The sequence below is a fragment of the Cariama cristata genome, unplaced genomic scaffold (genome assembly GCF_000690535.1).
Source record: "Cariama cristata isolate BGI_N322 unplaced genomic scaffold, ASM69053v1 scaffold1125, whole genome shotgun sequence".
Classification (NCBI taxonomy): Eukaryota; Metazoa; Chordata; class Aves; order Cariamiformes; family Cariamidae; genus Cariama; species Cariama cristata.
Genome location: NW_009615554.1, coordinates 16,010 through 34,252, shown reverse-complemented (window position 1 = coordinate 34,252; position 18,243 = coordinate 16,010). Strand labels below are relative to the sequence as shown.

Sequence of the window (18,243 nt, the reverse complement as noted above, 5' to 3'; positions counted from 1 at the left end):
GACTAGCTCCATAATAGAGAATGAATTTAGTGGACACATTGACAAAAAAAATTGAGTTCTCAGCGTTGCATTTGTACATGTGGAGTAAATGCTGTACAAGTGCTCCAAGTCTACTTAGCTCATGGTTGTGACTCGTTGTGCCAGAAGGCAGAAGCGTAGGCTGCTCGACAGCCCAACGTATAGCAAGTCCTGGCCCTGTGGCAGTGGGATGAGAGTCCACCTGCACTAAACCTTAGTAGTGTCCAGAAATGGGCCAGTGGTAGAAAAGCTCTGCATGCTGAAGAATCTAATTCTGCCCCTATAAACAAAGCACTTTTCTTAGCGTTTACTCTTGGCCTTGGCGAACCAAGATGTTCTCACTTCAAAGATGGTCCATTCTGATATGAAATTTTCAGCTTGACCCTAAAAAAGAGTTAGTAGTTGGCAACTTCTTTAGAGAAGGGAGTATCCTTTCACTTCTCTGCTGAGTCCTTCGGAGCTCTGCCCCAGTACTGTGATGCCAGGATACAGTCCCAAAGAAGAGCTATGGAACTACATTTAACCTGGGAAAAAGATGCTGGGGAAGAGTAATCTGAAAGAGGCAAAATATATGCTCCTGCTGGTAGCTGAATGTAAGAACAGTTCCTTCAGCTGTCAAATCAGCAGCAGAATGAAATACCTGTTTTGTGTATGAACTAAATTAGCATTTGTCACAGGGCGACTTTCAATCAAAGACTGTGCTTCCTTTAGAAATGCAGAAGTTAGCAGAAAAGAGCAGCTTTTTAAAAAGATTGTTGCAGACTGAGGATGGCTGTAGCTGATTAGCAGGAGAAGACCCCAATCCTTTCTGAATTCCTGGGACAGAAAACCAGAAACTCTACGGGACTTGTTTGGCACTCCAGCTAGAGGTATTTATAACCAATCATTTAAAATTGCAGCACAATCAAAGATCACTTTCTTCTTTTCCCCAATCCCATCCCTAAAAGGGGTGAATGTGTTTCTGTTCCCTTTTTGTAAGCTACTTCTTGAAATTCTAACTCTATGAAGTGACAGGCTGAAGAAAGCAGTACCAAACGACATGGATGCTTGCAGAGCCTTGTATCTTCAAGTCTGCTTTTTGAACTGCTGTTCAGTGCGGGTTTTTGATAATAAGCAAACAGATCCATAATGTACTGCTAATCCTTGCACATTTTGCACAACTAAAGAGGATCAGAGGTAGCCTGTATGAGGCTGCAGAGAATGCTCACTGTGTTCCTCCAAGGATAATGGAGTCAAGGTCTGTGACTGGGATTTTTTCAGATTGCATGGTCCTCTGACACTAATCTTCTGTGATCCCAAGTTTACAAAATCAGAGTCAGTTTGAAACAACACAAATTCGTGGTTAAAGTTTGGGGTTTTTTTCTCCTGTGTATCTTTGTAACAACTTCTGGGATGGCAGAGAGGGTGAGGCTAACCAGTTCTTTCTCAAGCAAGTTAATGAAGGGTTTGTTGGTTTTACCAAATGAAACACTGCTTATTCCTTTCTGTTCTCATGGCCAGCACTAGGCAAATGAAACACTTGCTTATGATGGCGATTAAACAGCAGATATAGCAAAAACTGAGAATCTCAGTATAGGAAATGTAAATTGCCAAGTCCAGTTGGAAAAGTAGAGGCTATACTCCAGTAGATCCTGTGGAAGTCAGTCCAGGTACTTGTGACAACTCTTTGAGCTGAAGCTTGCAAGCGATGTAGACGGGAGGTTGCAGGGCAGCAAGGAGGCAAAGTGTGCTGGATAGCCACTGCTGGCTGGCCACGAGCCAGGCACCGCGCGTTACGTGGCACTAAGCTGGAGCTGTGCCAGGCTCGGCCTTCTGAATGGAGTGAAGGGCATAGCTGCGACTCCCAAGTATAAGCTCAAAGGCTTTTGCTTTCAGTGGCCAGGCGGTTAGCTGGACCACAGCAGGCAGATGTACCACAGCAGTGAAACGTCTACCTGGCTTTCGGCTGCTCAACACAGACTAACCTGCGGCTAGAGACTGGTAGAGGCAATTAATGCCTAATAAAAATGTTCAGAGTGAACTCTTCAAAATCCAAAGTAAGAGAAAGATAGCTCATGAGTCTTTCCAGACGTGCAAGACTAGAAGGAGGACAAATCATCATAAAGGCAACCATCAAAGAGCTCTGTCTTAAGTTAATAAGGATTGTGGAGCTGTGGATGACTAAGAAGAACATTAAGGGCCAGAAACTGAGAGGCTGGCACATGCTATACCCAAAACAGCTTGCAAGAAGTTTTATGGGTACCATATGGCAAGGACTAAAAGGACAGAGTACTGCTGAACAGAAAGCTGGAGGGAGAGGGGGAGAAGCTATGCTATTCTTTTAACCAAACACAGGCAGACAACGTGAGCCAGAATCCCCCAGTGTTAAAGTGTTTTGCAATTGAATCTAAAATATTTTGTTCATTTTGATGCAGGCACACTCATCAGGGTGGTGGGGGTAGGATAAAACAAGACAATACAGGATTTTTGGGGACCTGATATTAAAAGGAACAGTGAGAAATAGAATTGCATGAAGGAAAAGCTGGAGCAAACTGATTAGCTCCAGATACCCTTAAGAAGGAGCAGTGGTATTTAACACAGATGGGTGAAACACCACAGTTCCCCTTCTGTACTAAGAGGAAATTCTTAAATGTGACTGCAACCAGTGGAAAAGCACATTGATCCTCACAAACAGAGGACCAAACCTCTCCTAGTGCAAGAGGGAAAGCAGTCAGAGACTGTCATTGGGCATCTGGGAAATTAGGGCTCTTTCTGGCTTTCTCAACCCTTGCAGCTACATTGATTCACTCAGAGGGTTTTACACAGGACCATCAGGAAAGCCCGATTAGTCTGGAAAGGGGAGGGGAAGACGGTGCGCTGGTACTGGATAGCCTCCTGAGGTCCCTTCCCACCTGCATTCAGATCTTACAATATTAAAAAGCTGTAAGCTGTAAAGAGGACCAGCATTACTAATAAATTACCACATTTCACTTCTTCAACATGAGATTTATCTTCTGATGGAAAAACTGGAAAAATGCGATGTTTGCAGACAAACTACAGAATTATCTATCTTAATGCTTCTGGCACCAAGCTGTAGATGCTGTCGCTGACAATTACTGGAGTGTAGCAACGTATTAAAAGGGAACATATACTGGTGCTGAATCTACAGATCACCAACATATACAGCACCTCCTCTAGCAGCGACAGTAGAGCAGAACAGACTTCTTGAGCTCTGCTGGGAAGAGAAAAACTGTCTGTGCTGCTGCCCAGTTTGTAATTCAGTTAGCCCTATGGCTCCAAGGAAAAAAGCCGTAAGGGCAGAAGGTCACCTCTTGGAGAACACAATCAGCAGCAGCAGGTGAAGATGAGCAGGAAATTGCATGGTATGGAACTGGAAGAACTGCGGAGGAGGACAGCATGGTCTCCATTGCACAGCCAAGAGGCACTGAGCCACAGGTCGTGGACACCCACAGAAAGAGCCAAGCCTACCGCCTGCCTTCACTTACCTCCTTCGAGAATGACGACTCCTACGTTACTATGTACCAAGAAGTACTGTGCAAGAGTAGCTTCCAGAAGCATATGATGATTTTTCCTAATTAACTCTAAACCAGCCCCACGCCCAAATCACTGTAATCTTTTCACTTCCAAAGCCATTACAAGCCTAATGAAGATGAGAATATGAGATGGTCACCTTGTTGCTTACCACAGTTAATCCTATTAGAACTGTGGAAGTTTTTGAGTTACTCCTGAACTCTTAAATAGATCACAGATACTGATAATCGAGCATGAGCTGCAATACATTCAGACATTTTATGTATGATGTTTTTCTTCTGCATTAACCACATACAGAACCACTTTTTTTTTTTTAAGCTGATATCGTCTCCACAACTAGAAAGTTAAAACATTTCATTTAATATCTCCAAAGTTACACTACTTACATAGTTTTTCATCACTTTTCTTTCCAAAAACAAAAGGTAACTCTCTATCCCGTATGCCAAGTCTTTTTATTTGGAAATGGAATGCATAAAACAATGACTTGAACAGGAAAGTCTCGCTCATTTTAAAGACTTAAAATGTTCTAGTTTTATCTTCTTTATGACTACTGTATAGGATATTATGAGGTCATTGTCATCAGAAATGCAAGACAGGAGACCAATAAACCCACAGTATGTAAAGGTGCAAGAGTGATTTTTCAACAGCTACACAGAAAAATCTGGACTTTCAGGAGCTACTCTAGAAGAATCAATGACTCGATTGTTTTGAAATGGCACAAAAAGGGAATGTGCTATATGCATTATCTGTATTACAAAAAATTTTCACACACGTACATTTAACTATTATGACGAAATAGGAGTCACAAATTAGTTTGCTTAACAGCAAAGAGCTCCTTCCAAACAAATCCAAACCAGGTACAAGATACAGCAAATGCAACCCCAGTTTTGCATAGACTTGTTTATGTATGTTTAATGCTAAAATCAACAGTCCTCCTTAGTTACAATTAACAGTGTAAAGAGACCTTAGCGTGAACAGAACTTAAATATTCACTTCAAGACTCCTTTCTGTTGCCAGTAGCATGTAAGGAGGACTTCAGTGTAAGAAAGACTATAGCCTGTGACAAAGAAAGTTAGGCACATTTCTGTATCTTTTTGGGACCCAAGTATTTATACATTCTGCAATATCAGAACTGGATAACATCCACTTCCTAAAGTAGTTACAGACTATAGGAGTAGATGTGTTCTTCAAGGTTACTCAATCAATATTTTCAATCCATGTCAAAATGAAGTTAAATAGCCTTGCACAAACAGCATGCAATTTAATAAACAAACTTAAGATCATTAGGGTTAATTTGTAAACTTACTGATATAGCAAAACTAGAATTGGAAACTAGAAATCTGCCTTTTGGAATTTTTTTTAATTGCATTTTATTTGCTGATGAAAGGAATGCACTCTCTATTTTACTTACTAAAAAACTTGCTTTTAAAAATCTAGAACTGTGGTCTCTAGACATAGCTGTGAAGTTTGAATTTTGGTATAATAATTCAACCTGATTGTTTTTACTAATCTGAAAGCAACAGATCAAAATACCTCCCTTAATGAACTGTTGCCACGGAATATGGATTTTAAATTGTGTGAAAGGAAGATACCTGTTCTTCGCCAGGCTTCTTTTTCTCTGTATCCAGGTAGTTTGTTGGACTTGTATTGTATTTGAGCAAATCATTCCACTTGAATGATGTGTGTTTCATCTTATAAATAAAACGGGGCAGGGAGGGAAAGGGGAAGGACCAAGGAATTATTCCCTTTGAAACATGAGAGAATTGGCCTAGTAGGTCACTGGGGTACCATATGATGAAGAATTTAAGATGCGTTAAGAGACTTTCCTAGCACATAACAATGATTTGCATTATATGAATACCTGCTATGCCAAGAAATCAGAAGGTCTGTCAACAATGCAGAAGGATTTATATAAAAATTTGGATACATATTGAAAGAAATAATGTTACAGTTTTTGCACATCTTCATTCGGTTTAAGACAACTGAAATCCTCTGGAATGTTGTGGGCTAAGAACGTGGCAGAATTTGAATTTTAACAACCCCATATGTCTCATCCTGTATTTCCAACAAATTTTTTTTAAGCTATGAACTTAAATGCCCACATACAACTTAAATCACAATTTTTAGGATTTCCATTCTCTCCATTATTAAATGAAAATTATTTGTAATTAGCATATAATCCAATATTATACATTTTATTTTTGACGGTCTCCAGTTTGGCAATAATGCTCGATTCTGCTGTAACATACTGGCTTGTTTTTTCACTTTTCATAGCCTAGTGGCACGGGCACCACACTTTCAGTTTTAGTTGTCTTAAAAACATAGATTTGGATATTAATTACAATGGTCAGGACATTTAGGTTTTTCACTGAAGAGAAGTTTAAATGCAGGAAGTTTATTTAATGACATCTGGCAGACTGTGGACCTTGTGAGGACAAAAAAGGGTCCTGAAATAGGAGGATATCAAAACTAGATTTCGGCAATATAGAAGATGTATTGTCCATGTAGTTCTGTCATAAGCTTTAAAAATACTCTTATTAAATAAGTTTTTCCTTCCTTAAGATCAGATAATACATGAAGCCAGTAAGAGTCCAGGGGTCAGAATCTTCTTCAGTTCTTAGTTATTCCCTATGAGCTTTTCTTTTTGGCTTTTCTTCGTAAGATTCTCCATACTCATTCACTCTGCTCTTATCCACAGGATAAAGCCTGCCAGGAAAAAACAAATGATTAGTTACAATATTGTCTGCTACCTGAAGAAATTAAGAAGTTTTGTGCTACTTAATTTTAAAAGTGAATTTCTTTCTCATCATATTCTCTATTCCCATTTGTGGCAAAAATCCACAACAATTTTAAAGATTAGCTACAGACACATCAGCTTCTTCACGTGAAGACTTAACCAGTTGTCTCATAACAGGGCCTATTAAGAGATGTATTAGCTCCCCTAAAGCTAGGCTGGAGTATTTCTGAAGCAATCCAGGATACCTCTCAAACTTGAAACCAGTGCCCAGCCCCTATCCAGAAGCTGTTGAGCTCTTAACTTCTAGAAAAATAGCTTGGAAGGGGATCTATTTTACTACACTTACGTGCGATTATATAAACCCACAACTGAAGTCCACATTTAGTATTAATGATTAGTTAGATGGACACATCCATATATTCTGGTATGATGTGAACTTGGCTTAAAATTCTTGTTTGCGCCACATATAAATATTTATCCTTGGGAACAAGAATACACTTTCTGTAGCTTCACTTATGAACAATATTTCAATGGTTACTGCATATAGCCTTCTTCCTCATTTGATTTTAGTTACTTAAAGAACTGGAAACTCACTAGATACTCAACTTACAAGAGGACCTGATAACTTGTGTTTGGAAACTAGACAAAGAGGAAAGCACAGCAGGGCAATCCCTCAACCAGAAAACATCCTTTGCTACTGCCTTGCAGAGCAACTTGGAAAGCATGCCTCAGATACTGAGCATATGTAGACATGTAGCCCTCAGCAAGGGTTAGAAGCCCAGAACTCCTAGTGGGTTTGTGAATACAAGCATAAGAATTGCTTCAGGTATTCATGTCTCAGGTTAATTTTTTTTGTAATTTGCAAATATGAAACTATCTGCTGAAAAGGAGGACTGCTCTTCTGGGGAGGGAGAAGGGGTAACTGACAAAAATTCTGTGAGTGCTGTGAGAAGAGGAATTTCTTGACTACTGTCTTAGCATACTAAAAAGGGTCTAAAAATACTGTCAATTATGGGAACGCACTTTGCTCCTCATATTTGTACTGGGATCTCCTTTTCACGATCCCCTGCTCACCATTCCCTTCACTAGACGTATACACAACTACCATTACCCAGACCATAATATGTATTACTATAGTTTAAAAGTTCTGCTTGAAGTCTATCCCAAACTATTTTATAATTCTTTATAGCAATAAGACTGCAACCATCTACAGCGTTGTAAAAACTCTGCTGAATATTAAAGAAAGGCATACCATCTTTGGTAAAGATAGACCAGGAACACGACATCATCTCTAAAGCAAGCCAGCCTATGAGATGTTGGCATAGTGATGATAAAAGCAAATATATCATCAATAAAGGTGTTGAAAGCCTACAAATAAAAGAAAAGTATACTTCAGTTGGCTGTGAAGAAAGGAAGTCATTTGTCATACAAAGCTACAGGAAATAGGTTTCCTAGAACTATATTTTTCAGTAGGAACACAGACTACTTCCGTATTTATAACAATACTTCAGAGTTATGCTGAAAAACTAATTCATGAAAACTTTAAGTACTTTCTTTTAATGAAGATCATACTGTCTACTACAGACCACGCTATTATAGTTACAAGTAAAAAGGAAGTAGGACTACTTCAGGTATGTGAGAGTATTGTCATGCGAGGGGAAAAACATAGTTTCAACTTCAGTGAAAGCTTTAAAAGAAACTGGAAAAAAAAGTTTAATTAATTCATTACTCAAATGATTTAAGATTTCAAAAATGTCAGTTCACTTTCATTTTATGTGGAAATTTGAAATCTGTGTAAAAATTTGTTAATTTGATGCCTTAAGAACATTAACTTGACACCTTTGGAGAGACTGTAAAGTATTTTCAGTGCTCTCCTGGAAGTAATCATCCATCTCTTATTCGAGACATGATTTTCCACACCATTTCCACTCAACTAGGCATACCATAGGTTCTGTTTCTGAAGCAATAATGAAATATTTTCTCACTACTTTTTCCTGAGTGAGAAAGTTTAAATTCCCAGGCATCTGCTGGGAAAGCAACGCAAACAGGCTCCAAGTATGCAGAGGCAACAATATTTTGTCAGAGAAGGTAAAGAAAGTAAACAGAAGGGCAGCTCCTCTGGATCTGTCTCGAGCCTACAAGGAGGACTAGAAATCAACTCTCACAGTGTAACAGCTCTAGTACTCCTATGGTGCAATAAACTGCTTCAACTCACTAAAACCAGCAGGAAACAAGCAAAGAATATTCACTGTTGGCTCAACAGAGTCAGTAACATGGGTTCTCCTTTCAATATTAGCAAGCTGTACATTAATCCATACCATAAGAAGGGGGAAAATGATGTATTCTCTAAGCACAGAAAGACTCACTCTTCAAAATGAACCAATGTTTATATGATGAAACAAAGCATCAGCAGAAGATCAGGGTGTTGGACAGGAGAGAGTTCTGATTATAGTTACAACAGGAAAGCTCTTTCTGGCAAGTCAAAACAAATCCATCAATCCGAAGTGATCAAAGAATGTGGACGGCATTTCTCAAGCCTGTGCAAAGAAGGTTTGTCATGGAACAACAACAAAAAAAAAACCACCTTGGCAAGTTGGAAAAGGCGTCCTTTCCAAGTCAACACCCAAGTGAGTGATCCTACAGTAATGAAAGGAAGAAAAAGCTAAATGCTCCATCCTTCAGGCACTTGGGCAGACCTCATAAGCTACTGAAACTGAAATCATCAAGGCAGCCCATCTAATAGTATTTAGTCTAGCTAGTTTTCTTTTCAGAGTACCTCATTTGAAGGTACTCCTCATCGAAACATAAAGGGCGTAAACTTAAAGACTACAATAACCGGGAAGTTAGAATAATCTTCATTTTTGCCAAGGTCTTCCAAAATAGGAAAGAGTTCAAATTAAGGAAAAAAAACAAAGCTCTCTAAAACAACAATTGCAGATGAGACCTCAGACTATTTTTTCCATTCTTCAAAGTGCAGAAAAGAGCAAGCAACTTTTAAATACCCACTAGGAAAAATTACATTACTCCCTCCAAAGCCCAGTAAGTTAAACATAATTGAAAACATCATATACTTCTTTCTACATACACACAAGCCTTTGTTGTGGGTAGCCTCTGGCATCTTAACAGGAACCATAAGTGCTCTGTAAGAAAAGGCTATTCAGCAAGAGAATTCTACTGCTTTAAAGGTTACTTGCTTGAACACTCTCCCTTTGTCGTCTATTTAAGCTGCTGATATTTCTGCTCAGTTATTGTATTTTGCTGCTGAAGAAAAACTGTGAAATTACTTCACTATTATACATTTGACTCCCCTCTATTAAGAAACGAGCTGATTTGCCTAGTATGTGTCTGAAACACTAGATGTTTATTTTTATTTTTGACTATATTTCCATATCGAACATTAGTTGCTATTCTATTTCAATCTGTTTGCCCAGATGCTCCGACTTCTTAAAAATATTAAGGCAGCAGAAAGTTGTTCTATTGCTGTAGGCTCACAGAAATGGAAAAGCTATGAAAGGCACTTCAAATTTGAAGATTTTAGTTCTTTCTCCCAGATCATCTGTTCAGAATTGGACACCATGTCTTCAGCAGTTTTTAACACTATTTCTTTTAAAGTATTGTAATACACTGGCACAAAGGAAGAACAAATGAAAGCATTTATGAGTAGAAGCAGAAGAAGAAAGAGCACATGTTGATGGCATTAAGTTCTTGATGATCCCAGCACATCCAGCCAGGGTTTCTCAAGACACAATGATCAGGAAGACAAAGGACAGCACAAAAACGCTAATGACTTAGACAGATGGGAAAGGATGGAGTCAAAGCAGTATCAGCTCTTTAGGGGTACAAAAACAAAACTAGCACATAGTTGCCAACTGAGGAAGAACGCAGGAGGCATAGCAACTCAACAGCGAGTGTCCCTTGTCCTCCATAACAGCGCAAGGAATCCTGACTGGGATACTTAGGTACATCCATCCTGGTGCCTGAATACTTGGACACACAAGTGGGTGCTTGTGGGTAGGCTGTTATCAAAGGGTTAGTAAGTTGATTTTGTTTTGAAATAAACTCACCTTCCCCTTCCCCAAGGTCTGGGGTTAAGCTTTGCTACAGCATTGCATTATTTCCTACAAGGGCACTCCAGGCAGTGGGGACACCACAGAGCAGCCCCTCTTCCACCATGTAACAACCCACCACACATTTGTCACTACACTGCCCAGAAGCTCAGATTACCACCCCAGCACAGAACAGCGTGTGCATTACTTCAGTCTCTGGTAGCTCCTGGAACCTGCCAAAATAAGGTCTCTTAGTAGTCCTATCTGTTTCTTGAAAACTATCCTTTGTTAACATAATCTCTCTCTTTCTAAAATAATGCATTAAATTGAGACTGATTAATTTATTTGCAGGACCAACATTTGCACCCATGCAAGACAGCTGACAGTACAAAACGCAGTATTATCATCAAAACCAAGATACAAGTATTGTCATTATATGGAAATCATTATGAAAAACAGAAATCAATGTTTCTTCTTTTTTTTTCTTTAAAGGACAGTTGCAAACAAGTTTAGTTCTTAAACAAAAAAAGCACTGTCAGCCTTAAGCTACATATTACTAAGCTATTTCTTAGTATGATTTCCAAAATGACCGCATCAATCTTTAAATTAGAGCTTTACTTACTTTATATGTGAAAGCCTTCCATGGTAGGTGTGCAACAGATTTCATCTAGGAATAAAAATACCGATCTGTAATAAAGTCTGGAAGAAGACACTAGAAAAGTAGTATTTTATCACTTTTCAATCGTACCTTGTAGTTTACAAACAGCTGGGGCAGCATAAACAGGAATCCAAAAGCATACACTCCTGCAGATAAAATATGGAAAACTTAGACAAATGCACAACAGAAGTACATTACACAACTATGCTTTCACAATTAAGAGATTTACACTCATTTTCCTAAAGAGAGAAGATGCATCTAATCCTTTTGTTCACTTTGGGTTGAATCTTCTCCCTTTCTCAATCACTGTGATACTTTTGGAACCTACAGTCAAGTTATTGCTCTATATTACACTGATCCAGCTGATAGCAGTTAATTTTCTACTTTTGAGTCTTGGTCTCCATTTGAAGAAATATGAATAGGAAAAAAACTGTAAGGGACTTACCATTGACAAAACTGTTAATCAACCAGGAGTACCAGCTACAAAGAAAGAAGACAGTCCCGTTATTTTTTTACCTCAGCCAAAAATATATACCTGTAATACATCCTCTACATGACTGTATGCTGGCTCGTCCAAGAAATGGTTATGTTGAAATTACCTGATGCAAGAACTCAATGCCTTCCATCTTCCTTTGGTTAGGAAGGGCTTCAGAGAAGGTATTTTAAGCAAAGGACGTTTATCAGTCCATACAAGAAGTTTGGAGAACTTTATCAACTGCTTTTATACTTTTTCAGAACATTCTAAGACTTCTGCACCCAAAGTGACATCACATAATACTGCACACTGAACAATGACTGTATTAAGGTTTGCAAAGACAACACTGTATTCTAAATACTACAGAGACATTTAATATGGCACTGTAAGGACTTACCAAATTTCAAACAACAAATACCATTCAGTGCAAACCACTATAGCAGGCACTTAAAAAAGTAAATACAAGGAATCTGTATTTTTCCCTCCTTACATCTAACAACCCTTCCCAGATGTGTAATGGAGCACAATCTTAGCAAAGTAACAGTAGTGCTACAGACAGTGGTCAGATTCCAATCTTCTGCTTGCGATAGTAAGAACAGATGATCACCGTGATGCTCAGGTTACATCATTTAAAATTAAACTTGTACTGCTGTGTTAGCGAGATGTTAATAGCAGCATTACAGCTGTAGCAGCACTTCACTAATCCACAAGCATCTAAAAAATGCATCAGAAAATGCCTGCAAGATTAAAGGATAATCCACTGTTAAGATTACTTGTTCTGTCACATTTCCTTGCAAACAGATTTAACAATGATAAAAATTCTATGATATGAATTGTTTTCACTTTCTTGAGTTACAGCTCATAGAACACCTGGCATATAGTATTCTGCAGTACTGAATGAATTCTAGAATTTCGTGAGAAAAGCAGAATTTTTAAACGCTGCATATTTGTTAGCTCCTTACTAAGACAAGAACCTCTTGAAAAAACTATTTTTCTAATAGCCCAGAAATTGCCCCAGTTTCCAGTACGAGTGCTATGGCTCATGTGTGCAGCAACAGCAATTCTTTCTGATGTTATTTAAGCTACTGCTTGCTCTCCCTCCCATCCCTTCTGTGCCTAAAGACTATTTAAAAAAAAAGTCTATGTGGCAGTCACCATGCTTACACTTGTAGATTTTTTCTACAACAAAGTCTCATGGCTGCATACTTATTTGCATCTCTCCAATATAAAATGAACTAGCTGTATTATTTTCAGTAAAAGTGGACAAGAGTTTCACCTTTTCATGAAATACTAAGTCTTCAGCTCTTGCTGAAGTTATCAATATGCTGCAGTAAGTCCGCAGCTCTAAAGGAATACAGTCGTTTTTTCTTCAAAATGCTTTTGCTTGCTTGCCATCCTAGCTATCATATTTAGGAACAGAGGAACCTCTCGGTCAGAGCAACTAATTTTGGGACAGTTTTTGCTTCTCTGTTATTGGACAGGTTCAACCACCAAATTCCTCTCATCTCTCCTCTCACCTTATCAGTTCTCTGAACATCAATGGCTTTCTTCCTCCTCTTCTGATTGACAGCTAACTCATGTATGCAAGCTATTTAATTCTATACTACAGCAATATCAGGTGACTTGTGAAAGACAACAGCCTATAGGTTACAGGATGTTAAAAAAACAGCTAGACTCTTCCTGTAGAATGAGGAAGTTTCCAGTTCCTGGCTTATGATTCAAACAAACTAAAATAACTGATTTCTATAACCCATCATCTCCAATTAATACAGAAAAAATGGGGAATGTTTCAATTCTGTATAAGACCATTTATAGATTTACAGTACCTTTTGTATTTCACGTTCAGCAAGGAGTAACCTGCACCTCCAATACACAGTGGATAGAGCAAATATGATAAGTACTTCATAGCCTAATAGACAAAGAAAAAAGTTTGTTAGTTCACATTTTTCATACAGCAGACTTTTCATGGCATTAACTGGAAGACAGCCACATAATTTTTTTCCTGAAAGTCTTTTCCTGTTCCCAAATGTCTGCTATTATTTCCAGTATACTTCCAGTTCTAGAGAAGGTGGTGAAAATGCCATTGCCCAGTTCAGACAATCAAGCACCTTAGCGCATAGGCACTAGAGGTGGCACCAAGATCAGAGTCTAAGAGCAGCTCTCTGCTTAACACCAATGTTGCCAACTATGTTCAACTCCTTTCAGAAATCAGGAAGCATGTGAACATTTCCTCCAGTATAAATAACAAGTACAAATATCAATTTTCAAATTTATGAATGGTAACCCTTTAAGACATTCCTCTTCAGATAAGTCACCTGCAATTCTGCTTCTCAGATAAATGTTTCAACCAGATTCAGCTAACAGAACAACCCTTTCACTGTTTCTTTTCATAAATTCTCAGAATGAATCTTCACTATCTGATCATACACATGATGATGATCCACTTGACAACCATGAGAAGGTGAAAAATACACTTGTAGCAATAAAAACAGTGAAACAGGTCAATCAGCAGGCTGCATATATAGACTTTATGCATCAGAAATCACAGGATTCCCTCCTACCTGGGTATCATACTCCTCAGTTTTCTTTTCAGAGTCATTGTATGTACCAAACTGCAATACACATAAAAAGTATAACGAAGTCAGAATTAGGGGGAAAAAGCACTTGCTGTCCAACTCCCTAAACAGAGATTTAAGCTGCAAACTAAACTGCTTAGACATCAAGCTAGGTAACAATTCAAAGTTCTTATAAGCCTCTATACAAGACAGTCATACAAATGTCCTGCGCAGCCTGCTAAATACAGGGGAGGTAAAAAGTTTTTCTCTTAACTTTTTTCACCAAAGATCCAGGACTTCTTTGCTTAGGAAAATGCTGTCGAGGCAGCAGAGTTCACAAAGCAAAAGCAAAGTCAAGTGGCTAAGAATCTGGCAGACAGAGGAAGCCATTATTAAAAACCATAACCATTTTCATGCATAAAGAGTTCAGTTACAGATTATCTCCACATGTCCAGATATTGTAACTGCTTAAACACAGTTGCTTGAATACCGACAAAGGAACAACCAGAGCTATCAGCCACTCAAGATGCATAGGTTTCAAGCAGCTCAAGAGCCCTGTACTTCTTGTGAAGTAAACACTGAAGATTAGACAACTGTTTCTCCAACCAACAAGAGAAACTTTCAATGTAGATTGTACTTTAAAAAGGTTACACTCACATAAAAAAAAAAAGTTAATTTGAATCCCTGCTGCCACTGCATGTCCTGCAAACAATCTCAGGACTTAACTTTTACCCAGAGGATTTGTCAAAGACTGTCCTGTCCCCAGAACTTCTCCTATGGAGAAGTTATATCTACAGCTTCATGAAAAAAATCAGATTTTTACTTCAAATCACGATGTGAGTTAAGACTGCCTTTCTAACACAGTGGCAGGAGCACAGTCCCACCTGTTAAGATTTAGCAAGACTGACAGAGGAGTTCTGAAGTTTCTTACACCATAAATACATACAAATAGCTGCTTCTTCTACAGAACTCAAAGTATCGAAGTTTGAAAATCCTTGTCCAGCTTTTGGATTAAGCCATCCATAAAGAGAAGGTGTACACAGGAAACTTTCATAGTTTTTTTTTAATCTTCATTTCACTAAAAGCCAAGTTGCACAGTAACCTGGAAGCAGATGGACAACTCAAGAGTGTAATTGTTAACAGGTCAATGTCTACTATACCTGAATTTTGGGTCTCAAGCCTTGCCACTTGATTGTCATTTTCAAAGCTTTCTTCACTTTCCAGAGCTGTGATTAGCAAAACCAAAATGTGCACATAAGAGATTATCCAGAGGAATGTCTTAGGCAGGATTCAGATAATCAGAATCAAAACACCAGAATATCTATTTTAAGCACCCATTGCATAAAGCAGCAACAGTCTGATTGCAGCACACTGCCTGCATCTCTATACAAACCAAATGCCGTGTCATCAGACAAGCACCACATTGGGAACCTGCATTATTAAGTCTCCATATCAGATGATGTACTTAAAGTGAAATAATGTAGTCCTTCCAGGACATCTGGATTGCAGCGCTCAGGTGGCGGTTAGCTGCTCTCTGCACCAGCATGCACCCCAGGTCAGGCATTTAGAGAATTCTCCAGTAACCACCTGCCAAGCGAGTTTCTACGTGCCTTTGAGGTCTGCTGGGGTGTGCAAGATGAAGGTGCCTCAGAACTCCTAACAGTGATTAAGTGGGCACTTACATGGTCATTAAATTCCAGTAGTGGGCTACAAGCAAAAGTCAATGAATCCACTGAATTGTCTGGCTACTTACTGTACAGCTGTAACAGCCTGACCCTACCGTATCCAAAGGTTCAGTTCACCTCAAAATTGACTCGTGTACCCACCCTGTTATACAGATTCAACAACTCAGGGAATGCAGTAAGCTCACCAGGAGAGCTATGCTCCACGAAGCTTTTTCTGGACAAGGTTTGTTTGTTTAACTTTAAATACACCAATATTCTCTTCTCACCCATCATATCTTCCAAATAAAAAAGGACAATACAGTAAAGATGATCCTTTACTGTCATCTTTGATGCAAGTGAGAAAATTACTTATTACAGAAGCAGTGTCACTATTAGTACTGCATGAGGAACATGTGTTAGTAACAGGCTGTGAAAAACCTCTTCCCAGCAGGCAAATTCCTTTGACATGTATAGTCCGTACGTTCATTCTCACCTTGAGACAACCATGTCATCTCACCATCACTTGAGAGGAGAGATAGGTTACTTCAACAGAACTTACAGAACATTTCCCCTCAATTTAAGTGTTCCTATATAAACCTTTCAACCCAGTTCCCCCAGCCTGCAATCCAAAAGCAGCATACTGGAAAATAAGACGCATGAGAAAGACACTAGGAGCCCAGGAGTCCTAGGAACTACAGATCTCAGAGAGATCTATTTAATAGATCTTTGGGCAGCTCCAAGAAGAATATCAGACAGGCAAAATGACCAAATGAGATCTGAATCTGCCTGTTCTGGAAAAATCCATCTTCATTATAAAAGAGAAATGCAATATCTCAACAGTTTTAATTGCACTTAAATCCTGTAGCACAGCTGGTAATTCCTATTACCCTACCACCATATGTGCCTAATCTGGTTTCCACTAAAACTTCTGAAAAAAAAAAGTGATTTAGAGACCAGGGCTATTTCTTCTTCCCCACTACAAACAAACAAAAGCATCACTTTTCTTGACCCGATTCACTTTTAAATCATTTGACACTTCTGAATTTCTGAAGTCTTTAGATTTCTTGAGATTGCAAGGATCAAAATAAAAGATATTCTACAAAAGAAGTAGCTTATTTATAGGGATATATATTTATTCCTGAAACTTAGTTAAAATTTCAGACAGCTAAAAATGTTTGAAATATGAGACTAAATTGCTATTTATAGGAATAAAACCACCAGAAAATCTGATACAGAAAACTTAACAGACAGAAATACATCAGACTTAAAAATCTCAACTTACTGAAAAATAATGTTGCAGTTAATGAAATGGTACTATTTAGGACATCACTGCTCATAGTTTTCACGACAGCTTCACCTGTTTTATACAATAAACTGAAATTTAAGGATTGTTTTGTGACTTCGCATTGAACAATTTAATCACTAACTAAAAATTCTGAACTGTTTTTTTTCCACAGGGATTATCTGCAACTGTAACAGATGCATAATCAAAAATTCCACATGAGAATCCTGAACTATTTTTTTAAATACTTGGAAGTAAATAGATCTGAAAGCAATGCTAGGTAGAGATCTCCTCTTCCCACTCCTGCTGACTTTGTGCTTTACTACATGTAAAGCAGGCTTCTAAGCAGTACCTGCAACCCACTGACTGGACACGGTCTTCTGGAATAAAGAACACAGACAGCAGTCTCCTCCTTTTCCTCCTTCCCCAAGCACCTCAGTCACGGCCAGGGAGAAAGCTGAAGACCTGCGGCACTGTCTGATGGCACACAGCCTGCTCTTTGACAAATGTTTCTGTGAAGGCTTGTTGATATGGTTATACATGCCTGGTCAGGAGCGATACCTATCAGATGATGTGACAGGGAGGAACCTCAGCAAAGCTCTATGTTTGATTTCTACAATACCAGCTGGTCCATCCCAGAAAAAAACTGATACTCCCAGTCTCGTTATTTGATAAAGGGCCACAATCTCCTTGATCACTGAAAGCCAGTTAAACAATGCTGCTAAGACAGCATTCTACAGCAGTATTTTTCCAGTAACTAGTTTAGCGTTTTTTTTTTTTTTACAATAAACTATGGATGTTGCTGCGAATATTGGTATTTGGTTCTAGAGCTTTAAGAACTCACCTCAATCACTGCACCAATACCTGCTGGGATCAGGACCAATAAACTTGTTTGTTCATCCAAAAGGAAAAGAAATATTACCACAGTACTAAAGCACCGCCAAAGCACTACATAGAAAAAAAATGAAAACCAAAGGCTTATTAATATTTAAATGAACAGCTGAGATGACAGAAGACCGTTGGCCTATTTACTATAATTCTTATGCAATTTAAGCACGAACTTTTCCTATATACATCTTGATTTATCAAGCTGTCCTAGAAACAGCCAGTGGTCTATATACCTCCAGGCAAATACAGAACAAAGACCTTTTATGAAATCCTTATCACAAAAGATGAAAGGAAATTGGAATATTTAAGGAAGACTCCTGTACTGCAGCAATTCAGCAATGTATCAGTACTATTATGAACTATGTTTGTGATTCTTGTCTGGACGAAGC

At 38.6% G+C, this 18,243-nt stretch overlaps 1 protein-coding gene across 1 annotated transcript in view; it reads right to left on the bottom strand.

Annotated features, from left to right (window-relative positions):
* Nucleotides 1-5,728: 5,728 nt before the first annotated feature.
* Nucleotides 5,729-18,243, bottom strand: part of CLPTM1L (CLPTM1-like) — a gene marked incomplete at its 5' end in the record, with an annotated part of 28,149 nt that continues 15,634 nt past the window's right edge. Inside the window, 9 exons of the mRNA XM_009699816.1 lie at nt 5,729-6,255; nt 7,539-7,654; nt 10,955-10,999; nt 11,081-11,136; nt 11,436-11,470; nt 13,292-13,374; nt 14,027-14,077; nt 15,181-15,246; nt 17,811-17,914. Of these exons, the coding sequence (XP_009698118.1) occupies nt 6,171-6,255; nt 7,539-7,654; nt 10,955-10,999; nt 11,081-11,136; nt 11,436-11,470; nt 13,292-13,374; nt 14,027-14,077; nt 15,181-15,246; nt 17,811-17,914 (641 nt within the window). The remainder of the gene's footprint in view (nt 6,256-7,538; nt 7,655-10,954; nt 11,000-11,080; nt 11,137-11,435; nt 11,471-13,291; nt 13,375-14,026; nt 14,078-15,180; nt 15,247-17,810; nt 17,915-18,243) is intronic.